The sequence below is a fragment of the Melozone crissalis genome, unplaced genomic scaffold, assembly GCF_028551555.1.
Source record: "Melozone crissalis strain CALT ecotype California unplaced genomic scaffold, PUWL_Pcris_2 ptg000018l_1, whole genome shotgun sequence".
In the NCBI taxonomy this organism is placed as follows: domain Eukaryota; kingdom Metazoa; phylum Chordata; class Aves; order Passeriformes; family Passerellidae; genus Melozone; species Melozone crissalis.
Window position 1 is genome coordinate 21,772,965 of NW_026535796.1, and position 15,100 is coordinate 21,788,064.

The 15,100-nt window shown below is 44.3% G+C and overlaps 1 protein-coding gene across 3 annotated transcripts in view; it reads right to left on the minus strand.

The window, feature by feature from the left end:
• The window catches only part of RGS6 (regulator of G protein signaling 6), a 258,312-nt gene that overhangs the window by 9,230 nt on the left and 233,982 nt on the right, over window positions 1-15,100 (minus strand). For 2 of the 3 annotated variants that reach the window (XM_054276395.1, XM_054276397.1), the window contains 2 exons: window positions 14,404-14,493; window positions 6,615-6,668 (listed from right to left, as the gene is read on the minus strand). In XM_054276395.1, the coding sequence (XP_054132370.1) occupies window positions 6,615-6,668; window positions 14,404-14,493 (144 nt within the window). The remainder of the gene's footprint in view (window positions 1-6,614; window positions 6,669-14,403; window positions 14,494-15,100) is intronic. The other variant, XM_054276396.1, reaches the window with a different exon arrangement.

The following is a 15,100-nucleotide window of genomic DNA, read 5'->3' on the forward strand; positions in this document are numbered from 1 at the left end:
TGAACTGGGATGCATTTACATCCTGAAACAAGAATTGTTCAATATAAAATTACCAAAAGATACCAGAAAACTAAAGCAAAGGAAATGCTACCATGCTAACGACACTTTGCATCACTGCAAGGAGGAGGAGGGCATTTTAGGCTCCAGACAAAAAGCATCTTGGGCACTGAGCATGATAAATACATTGAACACAAGATCTCCAGTCATTCTTGTTTCTGGGAAAGTTATCCTTGCATGAGAAACCCAGGTGGAGCACTGGCTCCACAGCCATTAAGGATGTCATGTGGGACTTTGCCTACAATGCTACTGGTGAAAATACAAAACCACTAGACTGGTGCTGCTAACACAAGGATAACAGCAGCTCCTGCTTCCCAGTTTCTCCTTCTGCCTATGCTATGGTTAATGAAGCTGGGCCAGTCTGTCAATGCAGTTATTAACCTGTGCCTAGGAACTGAGACAATCTTCAATCTTCATTGATGTGCTGTACAAAATGTTCCATCCAAAATGTCCTGGATTCTTTGAAAAGGGTCATTTGAAAACCCTTATTCTTACATCCTTAAACTACAGGCTACTTCCCACACAGCTCGAACACAGACCATCTCATCCTTCACTTTATTTTCTTTCAACATTGCATTGAATTTACACAAGAGATTTTTTGCCTCCTTCAGGTAAAGACCTTTTCCACCCTTACACATTATGTTCCCCCAGTCCAGGAACATAATGTGTAACAGTGTCCCACATCTGTCAGTTCAGCCAGAATTTGTAAAAATTCTGCCTAAAGTATAGATCATTGCTCTGGTCACTGTCTTGTCCTTTAAAGCACAAAGACTGAGAACTCTTATCCTCTAAAAGTGGTTCATGTGGGTGTGCCTTTTTTCTTAAAGAAATATCAGTTGGGAATAAAATCCAGAGGTCTTGGCACTGAGTCACCACCTGGACACTGAGTCAGAAATTTTCACACCTCTTTTCTTCCAGGGAAAATTCCTTCCCTGGAAGATAGCCATTTTAGGAAAGGCTGAATTCAAGTTTGTGTATGATGGCCCAGGCTTATCTAAGTTACCTGCTGAGGCTGGTATCCAAAGGTTTAATCCCTGTTATTGCTGAAGTACCCATTGCTGCTTTCAGAGATAATGCTTAAGATGCAACAAAGGAGCCCCCTCCTATTTCCTCCTTTATTAAATGCAAATGCTACCAGTGCAAGTTAGGCAGAGACTTGGTGGCTTCCTTTGTGAGACAAAAAGCAGCAGTAGTTCCCCTAAATGTACTCATTAAAATATATTTTCCTTCTACACTTGGCCCTGAAGGATCATCTCAGCTTATGAGAACTAAGCTTCTGTCTATCTGATTATTAAATAATTTCTAAAGCAGATGGGAAACTACAGTGGTTTAAACAGCTAGGCTGAGGCTGCAGGGATAAAAATAGTATAGCAGGTTCCTTTTAATTAGTAAGATGATGAAATATGACAGAAGAGAGAGATCTAGATATATGGATTTGTGTGTATGTGTGTCTTTAAAATTAAGTTATTACCTCAATACTAGATATTATTTATAACATATATGATACATGGTGTCTGATTTTTATGATGCCATTTATCTTCACTTGGGAGAGAAGACAGGCTAACTCTGCTTTCATAATGTCAATCCTTGTTGTATTCAAAAGGAAAATTGTAATAAGATAAACCTGCCACCATGTGCAGTGCCATCCTTTTTGAAACGAGATGGATTAGTGAGAGCTCCTAAGCTCTGTCAGCTCTGCAGCTCCAGGATATCGACCATTCCCCAGGGCACCCTGGAGAGCATGAAGTGCCAGCCTAGCTTTATACCTGTGATTCCAAAGCATGGGAACCTGACATAGGCCCAAAGGGCCCAAGTACTGTGATGTTTATCCTACCACTGTGCTGTCTATGTATTTGTGAGGACTCTTCAAGACCTGAAGAGAGGAGAAAAGACATCTGCCACCCCTCTGCTCCAGCAGTGCTGGGCAGCATGTGCCCTGTAGTGTTCTGCTGCTCCACCATGCAGATGTGGCCCTTTGATGCTCACCAAATGACTGATAACCATGTTTGGTCCTGGGACCACAAAGCTGCCATGAAACACATGGACATCACAGCTTCAGACTTCTGTCAGGTAAGTTGAGGAGGCTGATGGTGCCTGGCTTGTTGGGGGCTGGATCAGACAGATGCTGCCTTGCTCCAAGGGGAATCCAGACAGGCACTGCAAACTATGCCCTTTGGTACAGCAGGGTCTGACCACAATGGGCACAACCCCCTTTTGGCTACTGCACTACGGTGTCAGCTGATACTTTGTAAGGACCTGGAAGTAAAAGGTGAACCATCACCACAGTGAAAATTGCCCTGTCAAAATCTTGCTTTTAGTGTCATGCTTAATGTGGACCAGATGGCATGAGGCTTTCAGAAAGATTTGGTGCAAAAACTTGGTGCATTCATTAGTCATGAGATGCCTTCTGTTGGTCAAAATTATCAAGCCAAGGAAGACATGACAGTGGGTCTTCAAGGAGTTGAAGACTGGTATAAAAAAAATCATGTAAAGCCCTGTTCTTTCTTATTCCCCGTTGATCCATGTGAAGGTGGAAAGCCTCTGGTTGCCTAGCAGAACTTCATGGTGTCTTGCTAAAGTATGTCAAATGGTCTGGAGCTAATCCCTGACTCTGTGCACCCAAAACCAGGTGTCCAGCTTTCCACCCAGTGCAGGAGACCAGTTTGGGAGCCCTGTAAGATTTTTCACAGGTGAGGCTTAGCTCAAGTAAGAGACAAAAAGCCTGCAATACTCTTTGCAGTTTGTCAACACAAAACTTTACTGTTTCTCTTTAGTTTCTCTTTCTGAAGCATTTTTTCCTGTCTAAGCAATCAAGAGATGGTGAGACCCAAGAAACCATAAAAGGCAAATTTAGAGAGTCTGATTTTTTTCATTCAGGTGAAGACTCCCTAAGATGCTGGACATGTTTGGTCTTCTGGCTACAATCAGCTTTCTCTGATATGGAAAGCAACACTGTAAGTACAGTATTTTCAGCAAGGAAAGGATCATGAACCTCTACCTCCATGCTCCTGCCCTGGCCCTATGCCTGCAGTGTTCCCCAAAGTTCCCCAGATTTGAGTACAATGATGTAAAAGGAAGGGCTCTAGAAAAAAGGGGGTCCAAGAGCGCTGGTCAATATTCAAGCATCACATTTTCCAAGCTCAAGACCAGGGTATCGCCATGAGCAAGAAACCAAGCAAAGGGGGCAGGAGACCCCTTTGTATGAGCAGGGAGCTTCTAATAAATCTCAAGCAGATTCTGGGATGTGGAAAAAGGAACTGGCTGTGTGGGAGGACTGAAGGAACAGTCACAGTATGTGGGGATGTGACAAAGAAGGCCAAAGCCTATGGAGAATTAAATCTGACAAGGGATATGAAGGACAAAAAGAAGGGTTTCTAAAGTACATTAGCAGCAAAAGGAAAATTTGGGAAAACGTGGGGCTGCTGCTGAATCAGATGCATGTCCTGGTGACAGAAGACAGAGAGAAGGCCCAGTTACTGAATGTCTCAGTTTTTAATGCTGAAGTTGGGAACCCCAGACTTTGGAAGCAAGAGAGGAAGGGTGGAGAAAGGGAGACTTCCCCTTGGACATAGAGGGCTGAGTTAGAGATTGGCTTGGCAGACTTATGTCCCATAAACTTCTTTACATTGAGGGTACCAGAGCATTGGAATAGGCTCCCTAAGGAGGCCATGGAGTCTCCCTCTGGAGACAGTCCAAATCCACCTGAACACATCCCTGTGTAGCTTGCTCTAGGTGACCCTGCCTTAGCAGGAGAACAGGACTAGGTGATCTCCAGAGGTCCCTTCCAAATGTGATTCTGGGATTTCCCAAAATGCTGGGACACATGCTATAGCTAAATCTGAAAATTTCCCCTGGGGTCTACTGGCCCTCCCAGTGCCAGGCAGAGAAGCACAGTCTGGAGGTGGCCCAGATCCACAGGCAATTAATAGTTCAGTCAATTTGGGAGATGATTTCACTTCAATGACTCCTTAAGGCAAAACTTTTGGCCCTTACTGGTTTTGAGATTTCTTTTACAGCCATCACTGGAAATGTGATCTCATATTAATCTGCTTGCAAAATAGGCTCAGTGCTCCTCCCTTGAAGAGAGACAAACTGGGGGTCTGTTCCAGCCAAACCTTAAGCATACACTTAACTTTGTCATGCCTGTGCAGGGCCAGCTTGAATATATGATCCTGTAATGAGCATTCACAAAGCACAGTGGAGCTCTGGAAGTATGAACCGCTGAACTGCTCACTCCTACACAGTCAGGGAGCTGCACTGCCTATTGGAGAACTAGAGTATACAGAATTAACTTCATCTTAATTCAGTCCTCTGAGTATGCCATAAAGTTCTCACTGGTAATACTGTCCTCTGAGGACATTATGACATGTCAACATAGTGACTATTTTCTCATCTGATGGCAATAACAAACTGCCATAATGCAAAGTATAAAAAATTCAGACTCTTCTTAGTTCTGGTAACTACCATGCCATCAGAAGATGAGATTTTATATCTTTATTAAGAGAAATGAAAAAAACTATTTACAGCATACTAGCCGGTAAGACAAAAATGAACTAAAGTACCAACCAATCTACTACAATTTTCTTTACCGCTACTTACATTCTAATCATAGCATCCCAAACTTAGCTTGTCAAGTTACCCTTCAAATCAAATGCAAGAGAAAAATCCATGCTTGGCTGTGCAACTATAAACCCAGCCAGTCTAGTAAAGTGAGAGTTACTCTTCCACATACTTGGCAAATCTGGGAGCAGAATTTACCACTCTATGTAAATATTTCTGCATAGTTTGTTTAAAAAAAATTAAAAAATCTTTCCTACTCCTCTCCCTGGCAGACTCTTAGAAAGTAGTAAATATGCAGATGGGCATAGTGATATATTTTGTATCAACATATTTCAAATGTGTGCATATGCATTAGCTATATAAATACATTCCCCAGGAAGTCTGCCAGTGGATGTACTACAAAGCCTTGTATGTTACATTTGGGTTTGCTTGTGCAGTAGCACAGCAGTGTCAGGAAGAACTGCTTTCAGCTTATTTGCTCTACAGCAGCTCACACTTACCTGCACAGCTTCCTGTTTCTCTCAGGATGTTCAAAGGTGCTATATTTATATGCCATGAGTGTCTATGTAGTGTACATATAAATATACACATATATACACACACATGCAAGAGTGTGACTCATAGAATGCTTTGGGTGGGAACCTTAAAGATCATGTACTTCCAACTCCCCTGTCACAGGCAGGGATACCATTTATTAGACTAGGCTGTTCAGAGCTCCATTAACCCTGTTGTTGAACACTTCCTGGGAGGGAGCATCTCCAGGTTCTCTGGGTAGTCTGTTCCAGTGCCTCATCATCCTCACAGTAAAGATTTTTTCCTAACATCCAATCTAAACCTACTCTGTTTTAGTTTGAATTCATTTGCCCTTGTCCTGTCAACACGTGCTCTTGCAAAAAGTCCTTCTCATCTTTCTTGTAGGTTCCTTTAAAGTACTGACCACAATTCAATAAACCCAAAGTCTTCACTTTTCAGACTGAACAAAACTAATTTTCTCAACCTTTCCTTGCAGAAGAGGTACTCTATTCCTCTAATCAACTTTGTGGTCCTCCTCTGGATTCAGTTCATGTCTTTTCTGTCCTGGGGACTCCAGAGGTGGATCCAGGTGAGGGTCTCACAAGAGCAGAGTAGATGGGCAGAATCCCCTTTCACAACCTGTTGGTCACACTGTTTTTGATGCAGCTCAAAACACAACCTGTGCTGCCCAGTATCCCTGCTACTCCATTCCACTTGCAGTATCTGCCTCTGGTCCTGCCCCCTCTCCCTGCTTCTCCTGCTCTGTAGAAAAATTGCTGCACAGACAGATTCCTGAATGCAAGTGGGCCAAGCAGGCCTTGCCCAAACTCTAGACAGACTGACTAGAGGTTGGAGACTAATGAAGGACAAAGAGGGAGGACATCTGCCTGCTGCCCTTGAGGTCCTGCTGTCCCCTTGTCTAAAAGATTGAACAGTGTCATGTTTCTTGCTGTGACTGCGCTCCTTTTCCGGTATCAGTATCAGGAATGAGGCAAAGGGTATCGCACTTTTATCACTATTTACATGAGCACTGACAGATGGGGGCAATGGAGGAAGCGGCTGCAGTGCTGTGGGTGGATGTGTATGTGGGGTGTCATTATCCATGCACTAGGGAACCAAACAGATACTATTACAATGGAGCTATGAGAACCATGCTCTTCTACTTCATTGTGCAAGGAAAAGCCGCAACAAATACTGTAGTGGGAATGCAGCAAAAAGGCAACTTTGTATTTAATTCTAGGAAAAAAAAATATCAATTTGTTTTGCAGTGATGATAAGCTAGAATGAGCAGTATGCCATTTCTCCCCCCACCCCCAGCCCCTTCTTTAGAGCTACTATTTAGATGAGCTACAGTATTAAGAGAGAAGCTGCAAAGATGCTAGCTGCAAAAATAAAGGATGAAATAAAAAGTCAAGCATCCACATTTCCCCCAGCTGAAAATGAAGTTCTGAGGAAAGGGAGGAGGGAAAAGAAAAGGAACTTACCACGCTGCGAGTGAACTTTTCTAGAGAAGTTCTACGACCTTGCTCATTCTCTGGCTTAACAGGGAACGAAGTAGGGAGATAAAAATACAGAAAAAAACCCTTCAGCTTAAATGCAGTCTTTTAAAACAGCAGCAAAATATAAGGAAGCAGCAAGAAGAAAAAGTTGTTAAAAAATGTAAAAAGCAGAAATCAATGTTTGCAACAGCAAACATAAGAAATCAAAACGCCTTAAAGAACGAGAGACATCACTACTTGTACTCTCAGAGAATGTCACTTTTCCCCTGTGAGTTTTTTGAATGGTCCATATATGTCTGTGCATTGCCGTGTCTTACAGCTGTTGGTATTGATTTCTTGTTCACTGAATTTTCCTTCTGTTACTGTTCAAGTGGGGATGCCTGATTCTGGTTAACATCTGCCAAACAGCTATCAGAGGCTCCCATCTTCTTATGCAGAGAGATGAAAAAAACACAATAGCTTTCACAATATTAAAAAGCAATGCCTGAGTGGACACAGCACTGGAAGAAAACTACCACTGCACTCACTGCCAGTAAACCTATACTATTCTATTTATCCAAAGAGTAGAGGCGTATTTCCAGTAAGTCAAAACACAAGACAGCATATGCATGTCTTTGCAAGACAACAGAAAGATACAGACAAGTCCAGGGCACTGATATTTTTGTACCTGGAGTACAGGACTATTCATATGCAAGAAGACATTCAATTGCACTGTGAGAAAACAAGTGTGTGCATCATGGCTTCATTAACATATCCCTGAGAAGGCTGCTCACTGCAGCGCTTCGTTCATTTGGCACAAGGGAGATCTAATCACCACTAACAAGGAAGAACTAAATAATTTATTGGCATGTTTGCTGGAATATCTAAGAGAGAAAAATAGTTATAGAGAAGAGAAGAAAATGCTACCAAAGAAAGCTCACTGCAGTCAGGAAGCTGTGGGCACTGCAGATTTCCAGGAGAGACAGTTATTTTAATGTGGTGAACCAGCAAAATGGGGGTGGTAAGATGGAAGTAAAACTGCCATGAAGGGAATAAGGACCTACATGTAAGGAAAAACCACAGAAATGATGGTGCATCACAATGCACTGGAAACAAGCACTGCACTGGAGAGGCACCTACCTGACATACCATCTGTCACACATTCAGCTGCAGTAACAATCCCCAGGACAAAGGACCAATGCAAAAATCGATAGAGAAAACATAAAGAAGCCAAAACCATACCAGATAAATTGGATGAGAAGTTGTGTAGCTGAGTCTAGGCAAAGCCTTTTGATTCTTCTGCATGTTTATCACAGCTTTCACTGTTCTCTGATGTCTACAAGGTTAGTCTTAAGCATCTCATGGAGAAATCGGACAGATCGTCCCTGCTGCACCACCAAATATGAGACCAAAGCATAAGGCCCTTTCAAGACAAGCAATATTTTTTATCCAGAAGAAAGAAACAAGCAACATCCACACTTATAACCAATTGAGGAAGCCACAGAATCAGCTCTGATGTCCCAAAGTGCTATCAAAAGTGAAAGCTAGAGGCACACCATTTAGCCCAGACAGAGAACGGAGCCAAGGCCTCAAAGCAAGTACCAAGGAATAAAGGAGCCTTCCTGGCTGGCAGGAAGGCAGCAATGTACCCAGTCCAGTGGTTCCCAAAGGAGTATTTATCATGTACTAATCCAAGGGTTAATTGCCTCTCTTTGGATGTGAGAGGAGAGAAAAGGCAAAAGAAACATCAGCCCCACTCTGTGGCTGAGTATTAGAGTCATACAAGTGCTCAGAGCATCACAGATTCCTTCTTGGAAGTAGCCTCAGTGGTGTCCCTACACCCCAAGACAGCAGAGGTGACAGAGAGGAGCTGCATTCCTGCCACTTTGGCTGGACGTGTCCCAGAGAGCACGACTGAGGAGAGCAGTGCCCAGCTGGGCACTGGGCCTCTATGCAGGTCTCCTGCAGGGGTGGTAAGACCCACTAGCAGCCAAGTTACAGACACAATTTCAGGAGAAGAAATACCTGAACAAAAGACTGAGTGTTCTGCAAGGCTCCTTAGGGAAGCAAGGCACTTGGGGTCTGCAGTATGATATTGCTGCAGGCTGGAAAGTCAGTGTCTGACCCAGCTGCATTTTGAAGTGGAGCTCTGGTGTGCACTGGGGTCAGAGGAGAGTGAGCTGCTATACAGGCCACATTGCACTCCTGCACTCCCTGTCAACATTTAGAATCTCTGTTTTCTCTCCCAGCAAGGTGATGCATCTTCCCACCCAGCAGAAAGGCAGGAGGGTGGTCTTCAAAGATGATGAGCACCTTGTTGAGGTGCTGAGAGCTTGTCTGGTGCAGGGCTCCCCACACAAGGCTGTTTGCTGCCTACCACAGCTGAGGACGTGTGGGGAAGCAGCACACAGAGCACTGACAGTGGCTCACAGAAGTGCCTTGCAAAGCACAGTCTGCAGTGCTTTGCACATTTGGCATGGCGGTGGCAGGCTGGGACCAGCTGGATGCGTGGAAAGCTCATCCCCATAGCATCCAGCTCTGAGTCAAAGCCTGACATTTTCTAGTGAAATAAAAAGCAGCTGAGGCAGGCTGGCTGCAGAGTGATGAGCTGGCTTGAGCAGTTTGAACGTCCGTGGGTGTGGGTGCTGGCTGCTGTGCTCGCTGGCTCTTCCTGTCTGCCTGCCCGTGTGGCTGGCTGCCTGCCGTGCAGGGAATGCCTGCCCACAGCTCTGCAGCACAGGGCTGAGCTGGAGAGGCTGCCTTGCACACCAGATGAAGGAAATTTAAAAATAACAAAGTGCAAAAAAGAAATAAATAATTGAAAGACTGAATCACACCTATCCCAGTCCTGGGAACAGACCTGGGGTGTGGACCCTGGAGCCATTGCCTGCTGCAGCAGCCACAGCAGCCTTTGCACAAACACACACTGTGTGTGCAAAGGGGCAAGGGCAGACAAACACATGTGCATGCCAGGTCGTGCAGTCCTCCCAGGTGCAAAAGATGCAATCTTTGCCAGTAAATACACCAACAGCCTCCACCAGCTAATGGCAAAGGACATATGCATTTGGATAAAATATGAAACGACCATCAGATGAAAACCTCTCAGCCCAGGCAGACAACAGAAAAATAGAGCTCACCACATAGATGCCATTCACTAATTATTGACTGACTTCTCTGAATTTTCCTTTTTTTTTTTTAAATCATTTACCCAGCCACCCAAACTTTAAGTTCCTTTGTGTAGATTCTGCTTGCATGGAAATTAAGTAGAAGAAAACTTAAGAAAAACAGCTGACACTGACTATTAAAAGTAATTATCAGAAAATTGCTCAGCATCTTTATAACATTCAAGACAAGTCCGGCCACTGAATCAAACTGGCCACGTGTGCCCTGATGGGACTGAGAAGGGGGCATAATCTGCAACAAAAACCTTCCTGAGCAATACAGAGCAGCTGGCAATAGGGGGTGTGGTTAAAAGCAATGCTTCAAAAGGTGTGTGAGGGAAATGGAGCCTGCTCCTCACAGCATGAAGCTCCTAAGTATTCCCTCGCTGACACTTTTTGCCAGGGATCTGAAAAGGGCTAGGGAAATACATATAGAAATGCAGTTTTCTGAACATAAGGTCTACAAAATTCTCTATCTCCCTCCCTCCATGGATTTATTTTGTTGGCTATTGAATCCTTTTTTTTTGGTATGAGACTTTGGGGTTTTAAGTGGTGTTTATTTTGAATTTGGTGAAAATTAATGTGTTCTGGAGGGAATGGGATCAGATAAAAATAAAGGGTAATAATATCCCTGACCCTGGGTTCAGAAAAGACCAGGAGCAGATCCTGGGCTTCTCAGGTAGTCACATCTACCTGTCCAAAGTGAGAAAGCAAAGGGCATGTACAGTGCTACCAAGTGGCCAGAGTATTTTGCATATATGGTGTGTTTATTTGAATAGGATCACGGTGAATTCACACTTCCCTGAACCAGCTGGAGAGCAAAACAATGCTCTAAACCAAGAAAACACCAACCTGCTCTTCCCTCAGTGCTGCAGGGTTCACTCCCATGGCTTCACAGCCTGTCTGCACTACAGCTGTGGCTGTCTTTCCAGGATGCTTCCCTGCCTATGGGCAGGGCTGGGTGGCAGGAAGCCACCCCATCCCAGGCTGACATGAACACCAGCACTGTGACAGTTCAGCTGCAGCTTCAGTAATGCAGAGATGCCAACCAATGTCATTGTTTCACCTTTACAGTGAGTAATGCAAAGTACCTCGAGGTCTTTTCTGTTCCTTTCGCTCCCTGCTCTGCACAAATAACTAGCAGAGCACGTGTCTGGCTGCTTCTTCACCATTACCAAAATTCCTGTGCACTCACATCCCTTTCCATGTTATACAACTAATCTACAATGCTCCTTTTCCCCAGGGAATAAACCCCTGCTCTGCAGCCAAGTCACCCTGCCAAAATGCCTCCTTGCCTTGAGTGAGGAGGTTTGTTGCAGCACTTGTCCTGACAGGTGGATCACTGCTGTCTAAGGACATCCAGCCACCATTTTGGCTACTGTGGAGAAGGGCTGGAGGCCCATGCAGTGGCAATTATCTGCTGTAAGTACCCTGCAGCAAAGTGCATATCAGCAGAAACAGGAGCAGGTCAGTGCTTGACTCTGCTTAGCACCAGCAGGGCGTGTTGCATAGATGCACAAATAAAACACAGCAAGTTGCTCAGGGATCTCAGCACATCCAGCCCTTCACTTCTGAGCCAGACACCTTCAGCAGATCCATGATTTCTACCTGCTGCAGAGAGGGGGTGGGAATGGAGGCCCAGAGCTCCAGTTGGGCTGGGCACATGGCCATTCCTCCTGAGGACAGGGCTGTGTTCTCATCTCTCCTCCAGCCTGGCAGGGAGGAGGCCTTCTGTTCAGGGCAGTTTTTCTGAAAAGTAGAAAAACTACACCCAGTTTTTCCCCTCTGCAGCTCACTGCTTCTAATCACACCCTTGCTGGAGGCCAACCTCATGTTCCCTGCTGAGCACCATGAATCTGTAGGATTCAGGCCAGTAATACTGTGGTTACTCGCAATAATGGCACTGGGAAGAATGGAGAAAAAACATCTAAAACAGATTAACAAAATATGTATGTCTGGTCTGTACACAGCCTATGTCTGCTGTCTTGCATCAGTTAGTGGTGTGAACAATATGTTCCCCTCATAAATCTGTCATTCAATCTCAATCCCAACCCAGAAGTTCTCTCTCCATTACTGTACTCCCAGAGCAGGCAGGGAAAGCTCTCACATCTTTGGTTATTGTATGGTGTGGAAGAAAGTAACTCTTCAAACTTACAGTATTTTACAAATACAAGAAATGTGAAGTATGTTTTGAAGTACTAATCAAGCTTTGGCATCTCTCTGCTGAGCAGGTCACTATTATTATTGCCCTTTGAAAAAGAGGAGGATATAGGGTGAACTTTTTTCCCCAAGCTCACACATGAAATTAAGTGGGGTAACAACGGAAAGCATACAGATTTTATGGTTCCCAGTTCTGTGCTCTAGCCACACAGTCTACCTTTCCCTTTTGCCTGCCCCCTCAGTTTGCCATTACTCAGTGCTGGAAGGCAAAAGATCCCAAATGACACAAACTTATCCACAAAACATTAATGTGGGAATCTGAAGCCGTAGCTAATTTGCTTAGTGCAAGCAACTCTTTTTATCCCCCGTTCATCATGCTGTGCTTCTGACAGAACTTATTTTCAGTTATGAAAGTAAGCTATGTCACATCAGTGTGGTATACAAGCCATGGGAGGATAATGACATTGGGGAAAGACAGGCCTCAGAGAGAAGTACTCATCACAACTTAAAGAACTGCAGTGAATTTCTATTTACATCAGTAAATCCACAACTTTGTTTGCAGGCTCTAAACCAAATTCTCCATCCATGCAGGCTCTGATGTGTCACTGGGTTCATCTTTTCATTCCCTTGCTTTCTATCTATTTAGAGGAATTTTAAAAGGCCGCCTCTCAAAGCTGCACCAAACACCCCAAAGATAGGACCATGTAGTTCAGTGTACAGAAATGTCATGTTCTTTCTATCATCATCTCTGTACCTACCATTTCCAAAACATTCACTTGCCCAAAACAGTGTAATGTGGTTGCAAAGAACTTTACAGACTCTGGAGTAACACCAACTTCCCTCCTGCATAATGTGCAGCTGCTGAACAGCACATCTGCACTGATTTACTCCTGCCTTTTTTGTGCCTTCATATGTTTACTTGTGCACCCACTGCTCTTTCTAAAAGAAACTTGATTCTTACTTTCACGGTTGCGTTAACATGACACCAAAACCTGCTCCTGCGGCAGTTTGCAGGGGGATGAGGATGTCATGCTGACACATCCAGGGCTTGATCTGACAGCAAACAAGGATTGCAAAAAAATAAATCTTTGGTTTGAATGGGTTTGGCTGAGAGGAGAAAGCTCTCCTGGCTTTCAAGCACAAGTACCCTCATGTTTTCAATGGAGACTGGGGGGTAGGGGGGCCACAAGCTGCTGGGGGTAGGAAGATGGCAGAGGCTTTTATGGTTTATACCATCAGAAGACTTTGCCTTACACCCCCTTCATTCCCCAGTCTCTGAACTAAGTCAGGTCTAACCCTTCTAAAAGTAAGCAGCACTGGTTTGTGTTGTCTCAGACCAGACATTTTGAAACAGAAGGCTGACTGCTGCCCTCCACTACCTTTTGCTAATCCACCTGCCAGTAGTCTCAGGCACAGCAGACAGAGGGGCTTGTCTCCTTTTGTCACCATATGCATGCTTTTAGGGCACACAATGACAATCAGGACAAAAACACCACTGGGATTTCATTGTATTGTGCCGATGCAATGTAATTTGGCAGCACACAGAGAATGCAGCAGAAAAACAGCAGGGAAGATGGTGATGGGAAACCACACACTCAGGCTGCAGGAGTCAGGAATCAGTTTATGTGCAGTCCTGGGAGCCAAATGCAAGTGGGACACACACACATGTATACAGCATGCACATGCACACAGACACACACATAGAGCTATGGGAATTAATCAGGAGATGCAGGAAGCATTTGAGCACAGCCACAAACACAGAAATCAGTAGCTTATCTCCTAGACCCCTTAGAACAAGGGGACTCAAGGACAGGAGTTGTAACCTTACATAACAATTGCTTTGCTGCCGTGATCCTGACAGAATCATGGTGCTGGCAGAGCTCATGCAGATACCAAAAAGGCTAAGAAGAGCTCAAACCCAGATTTCCTCTGAGACAATGTGGCTGGAATTTTTGATTACTACATGCATTGCAATTATTTCCTGTCTCTGAGGAAAAGGAAGCATCTCTGGGGAGACAAAAGCACAGAAAAGGAGTATGGGAATAGCTGCAGGGGGATCTATAGGTAAGGCATCCAAAGGGAATATCACATGGTGAGACTAGGGAGGTAAAAACCTTTATAGGTGAATTTTGCACCAGTTATGAACAGATTGATGGGTTCTGCTTCTCAAATCACATACCATCTTTTCCATGAGAAGGAGGTAATTTATATTGTCTACACTGAGTTTGGGAGACAGCTGTGCAAGACAAACACCTTCCCATACTACTTTTACCTCGGGTCACCATATTTTCCCCAAAACTCGTGCTAAGGCTGTGCACATGGATGCCATGCCCGCAGTGAAGAAGATAAAAGTGCTCATTCCCTTCTTAAAGGAAAAAAAAGCAAACAATATTTTCACTTTCACACCAGCAGCAAGCAGCAGGCGAGAATCAAGACGTGCTAAGAGATGCAAGCATGTCCTTTCCAACAGATACCTTCTTCTTTGCCAGCAGTAAGTCCTGGTAAGCGTTCGAACGCAGAAAGCGCGCATAGCTGTCACTCTTCATCAGCTTGTAAATGTGCTCCTGTGGGATAGGGGGAATGAGAGACAGAGAATTGTTATCAAACCTCATTTAAACATCATAGGAACTTAAAAATGGAGAATTGGAAGGAAGAGAGACTGATCAGAGTTCTAATTAAGTCTGCTGTTATTGATTATCTGTGTTGTGGTAGTGTACACGAGGTCCATCCTGGGGCAGGACCTGCTGTACCTGGAGCTGTATGAAGACAAAACAGAGAGACAGCCCTCATCCCCAAGGCTAGCACACATTATTCACAATATTCTGCAAAGATTGCAACTCTCTGAAGTACCCAGATTATAAGAAAGTGCCTACCCTGGAAAGAAGAAATAAACACCAGAAATTGTCTCATAGATTAGGTTTCATTTTGCCAGCTACAGATACTTGAACAATCACTCAGCACTACCTTTCTGTTCATGGAGGGGAACTGATACTTGCACACATTTCATCTCCACTTCAGACATGCACTTAAGTAAGCCAACATGTTAATGTCCAGAAGAAGCCCATATCTGTGATGACTATGAAGGGAAGTTACATGACTAGCTCCAATGTGGATGGCTACATCCTATGTATAAAGTTACATTGGATGAGTCCCTCTCTTAGGGTTTTCTCT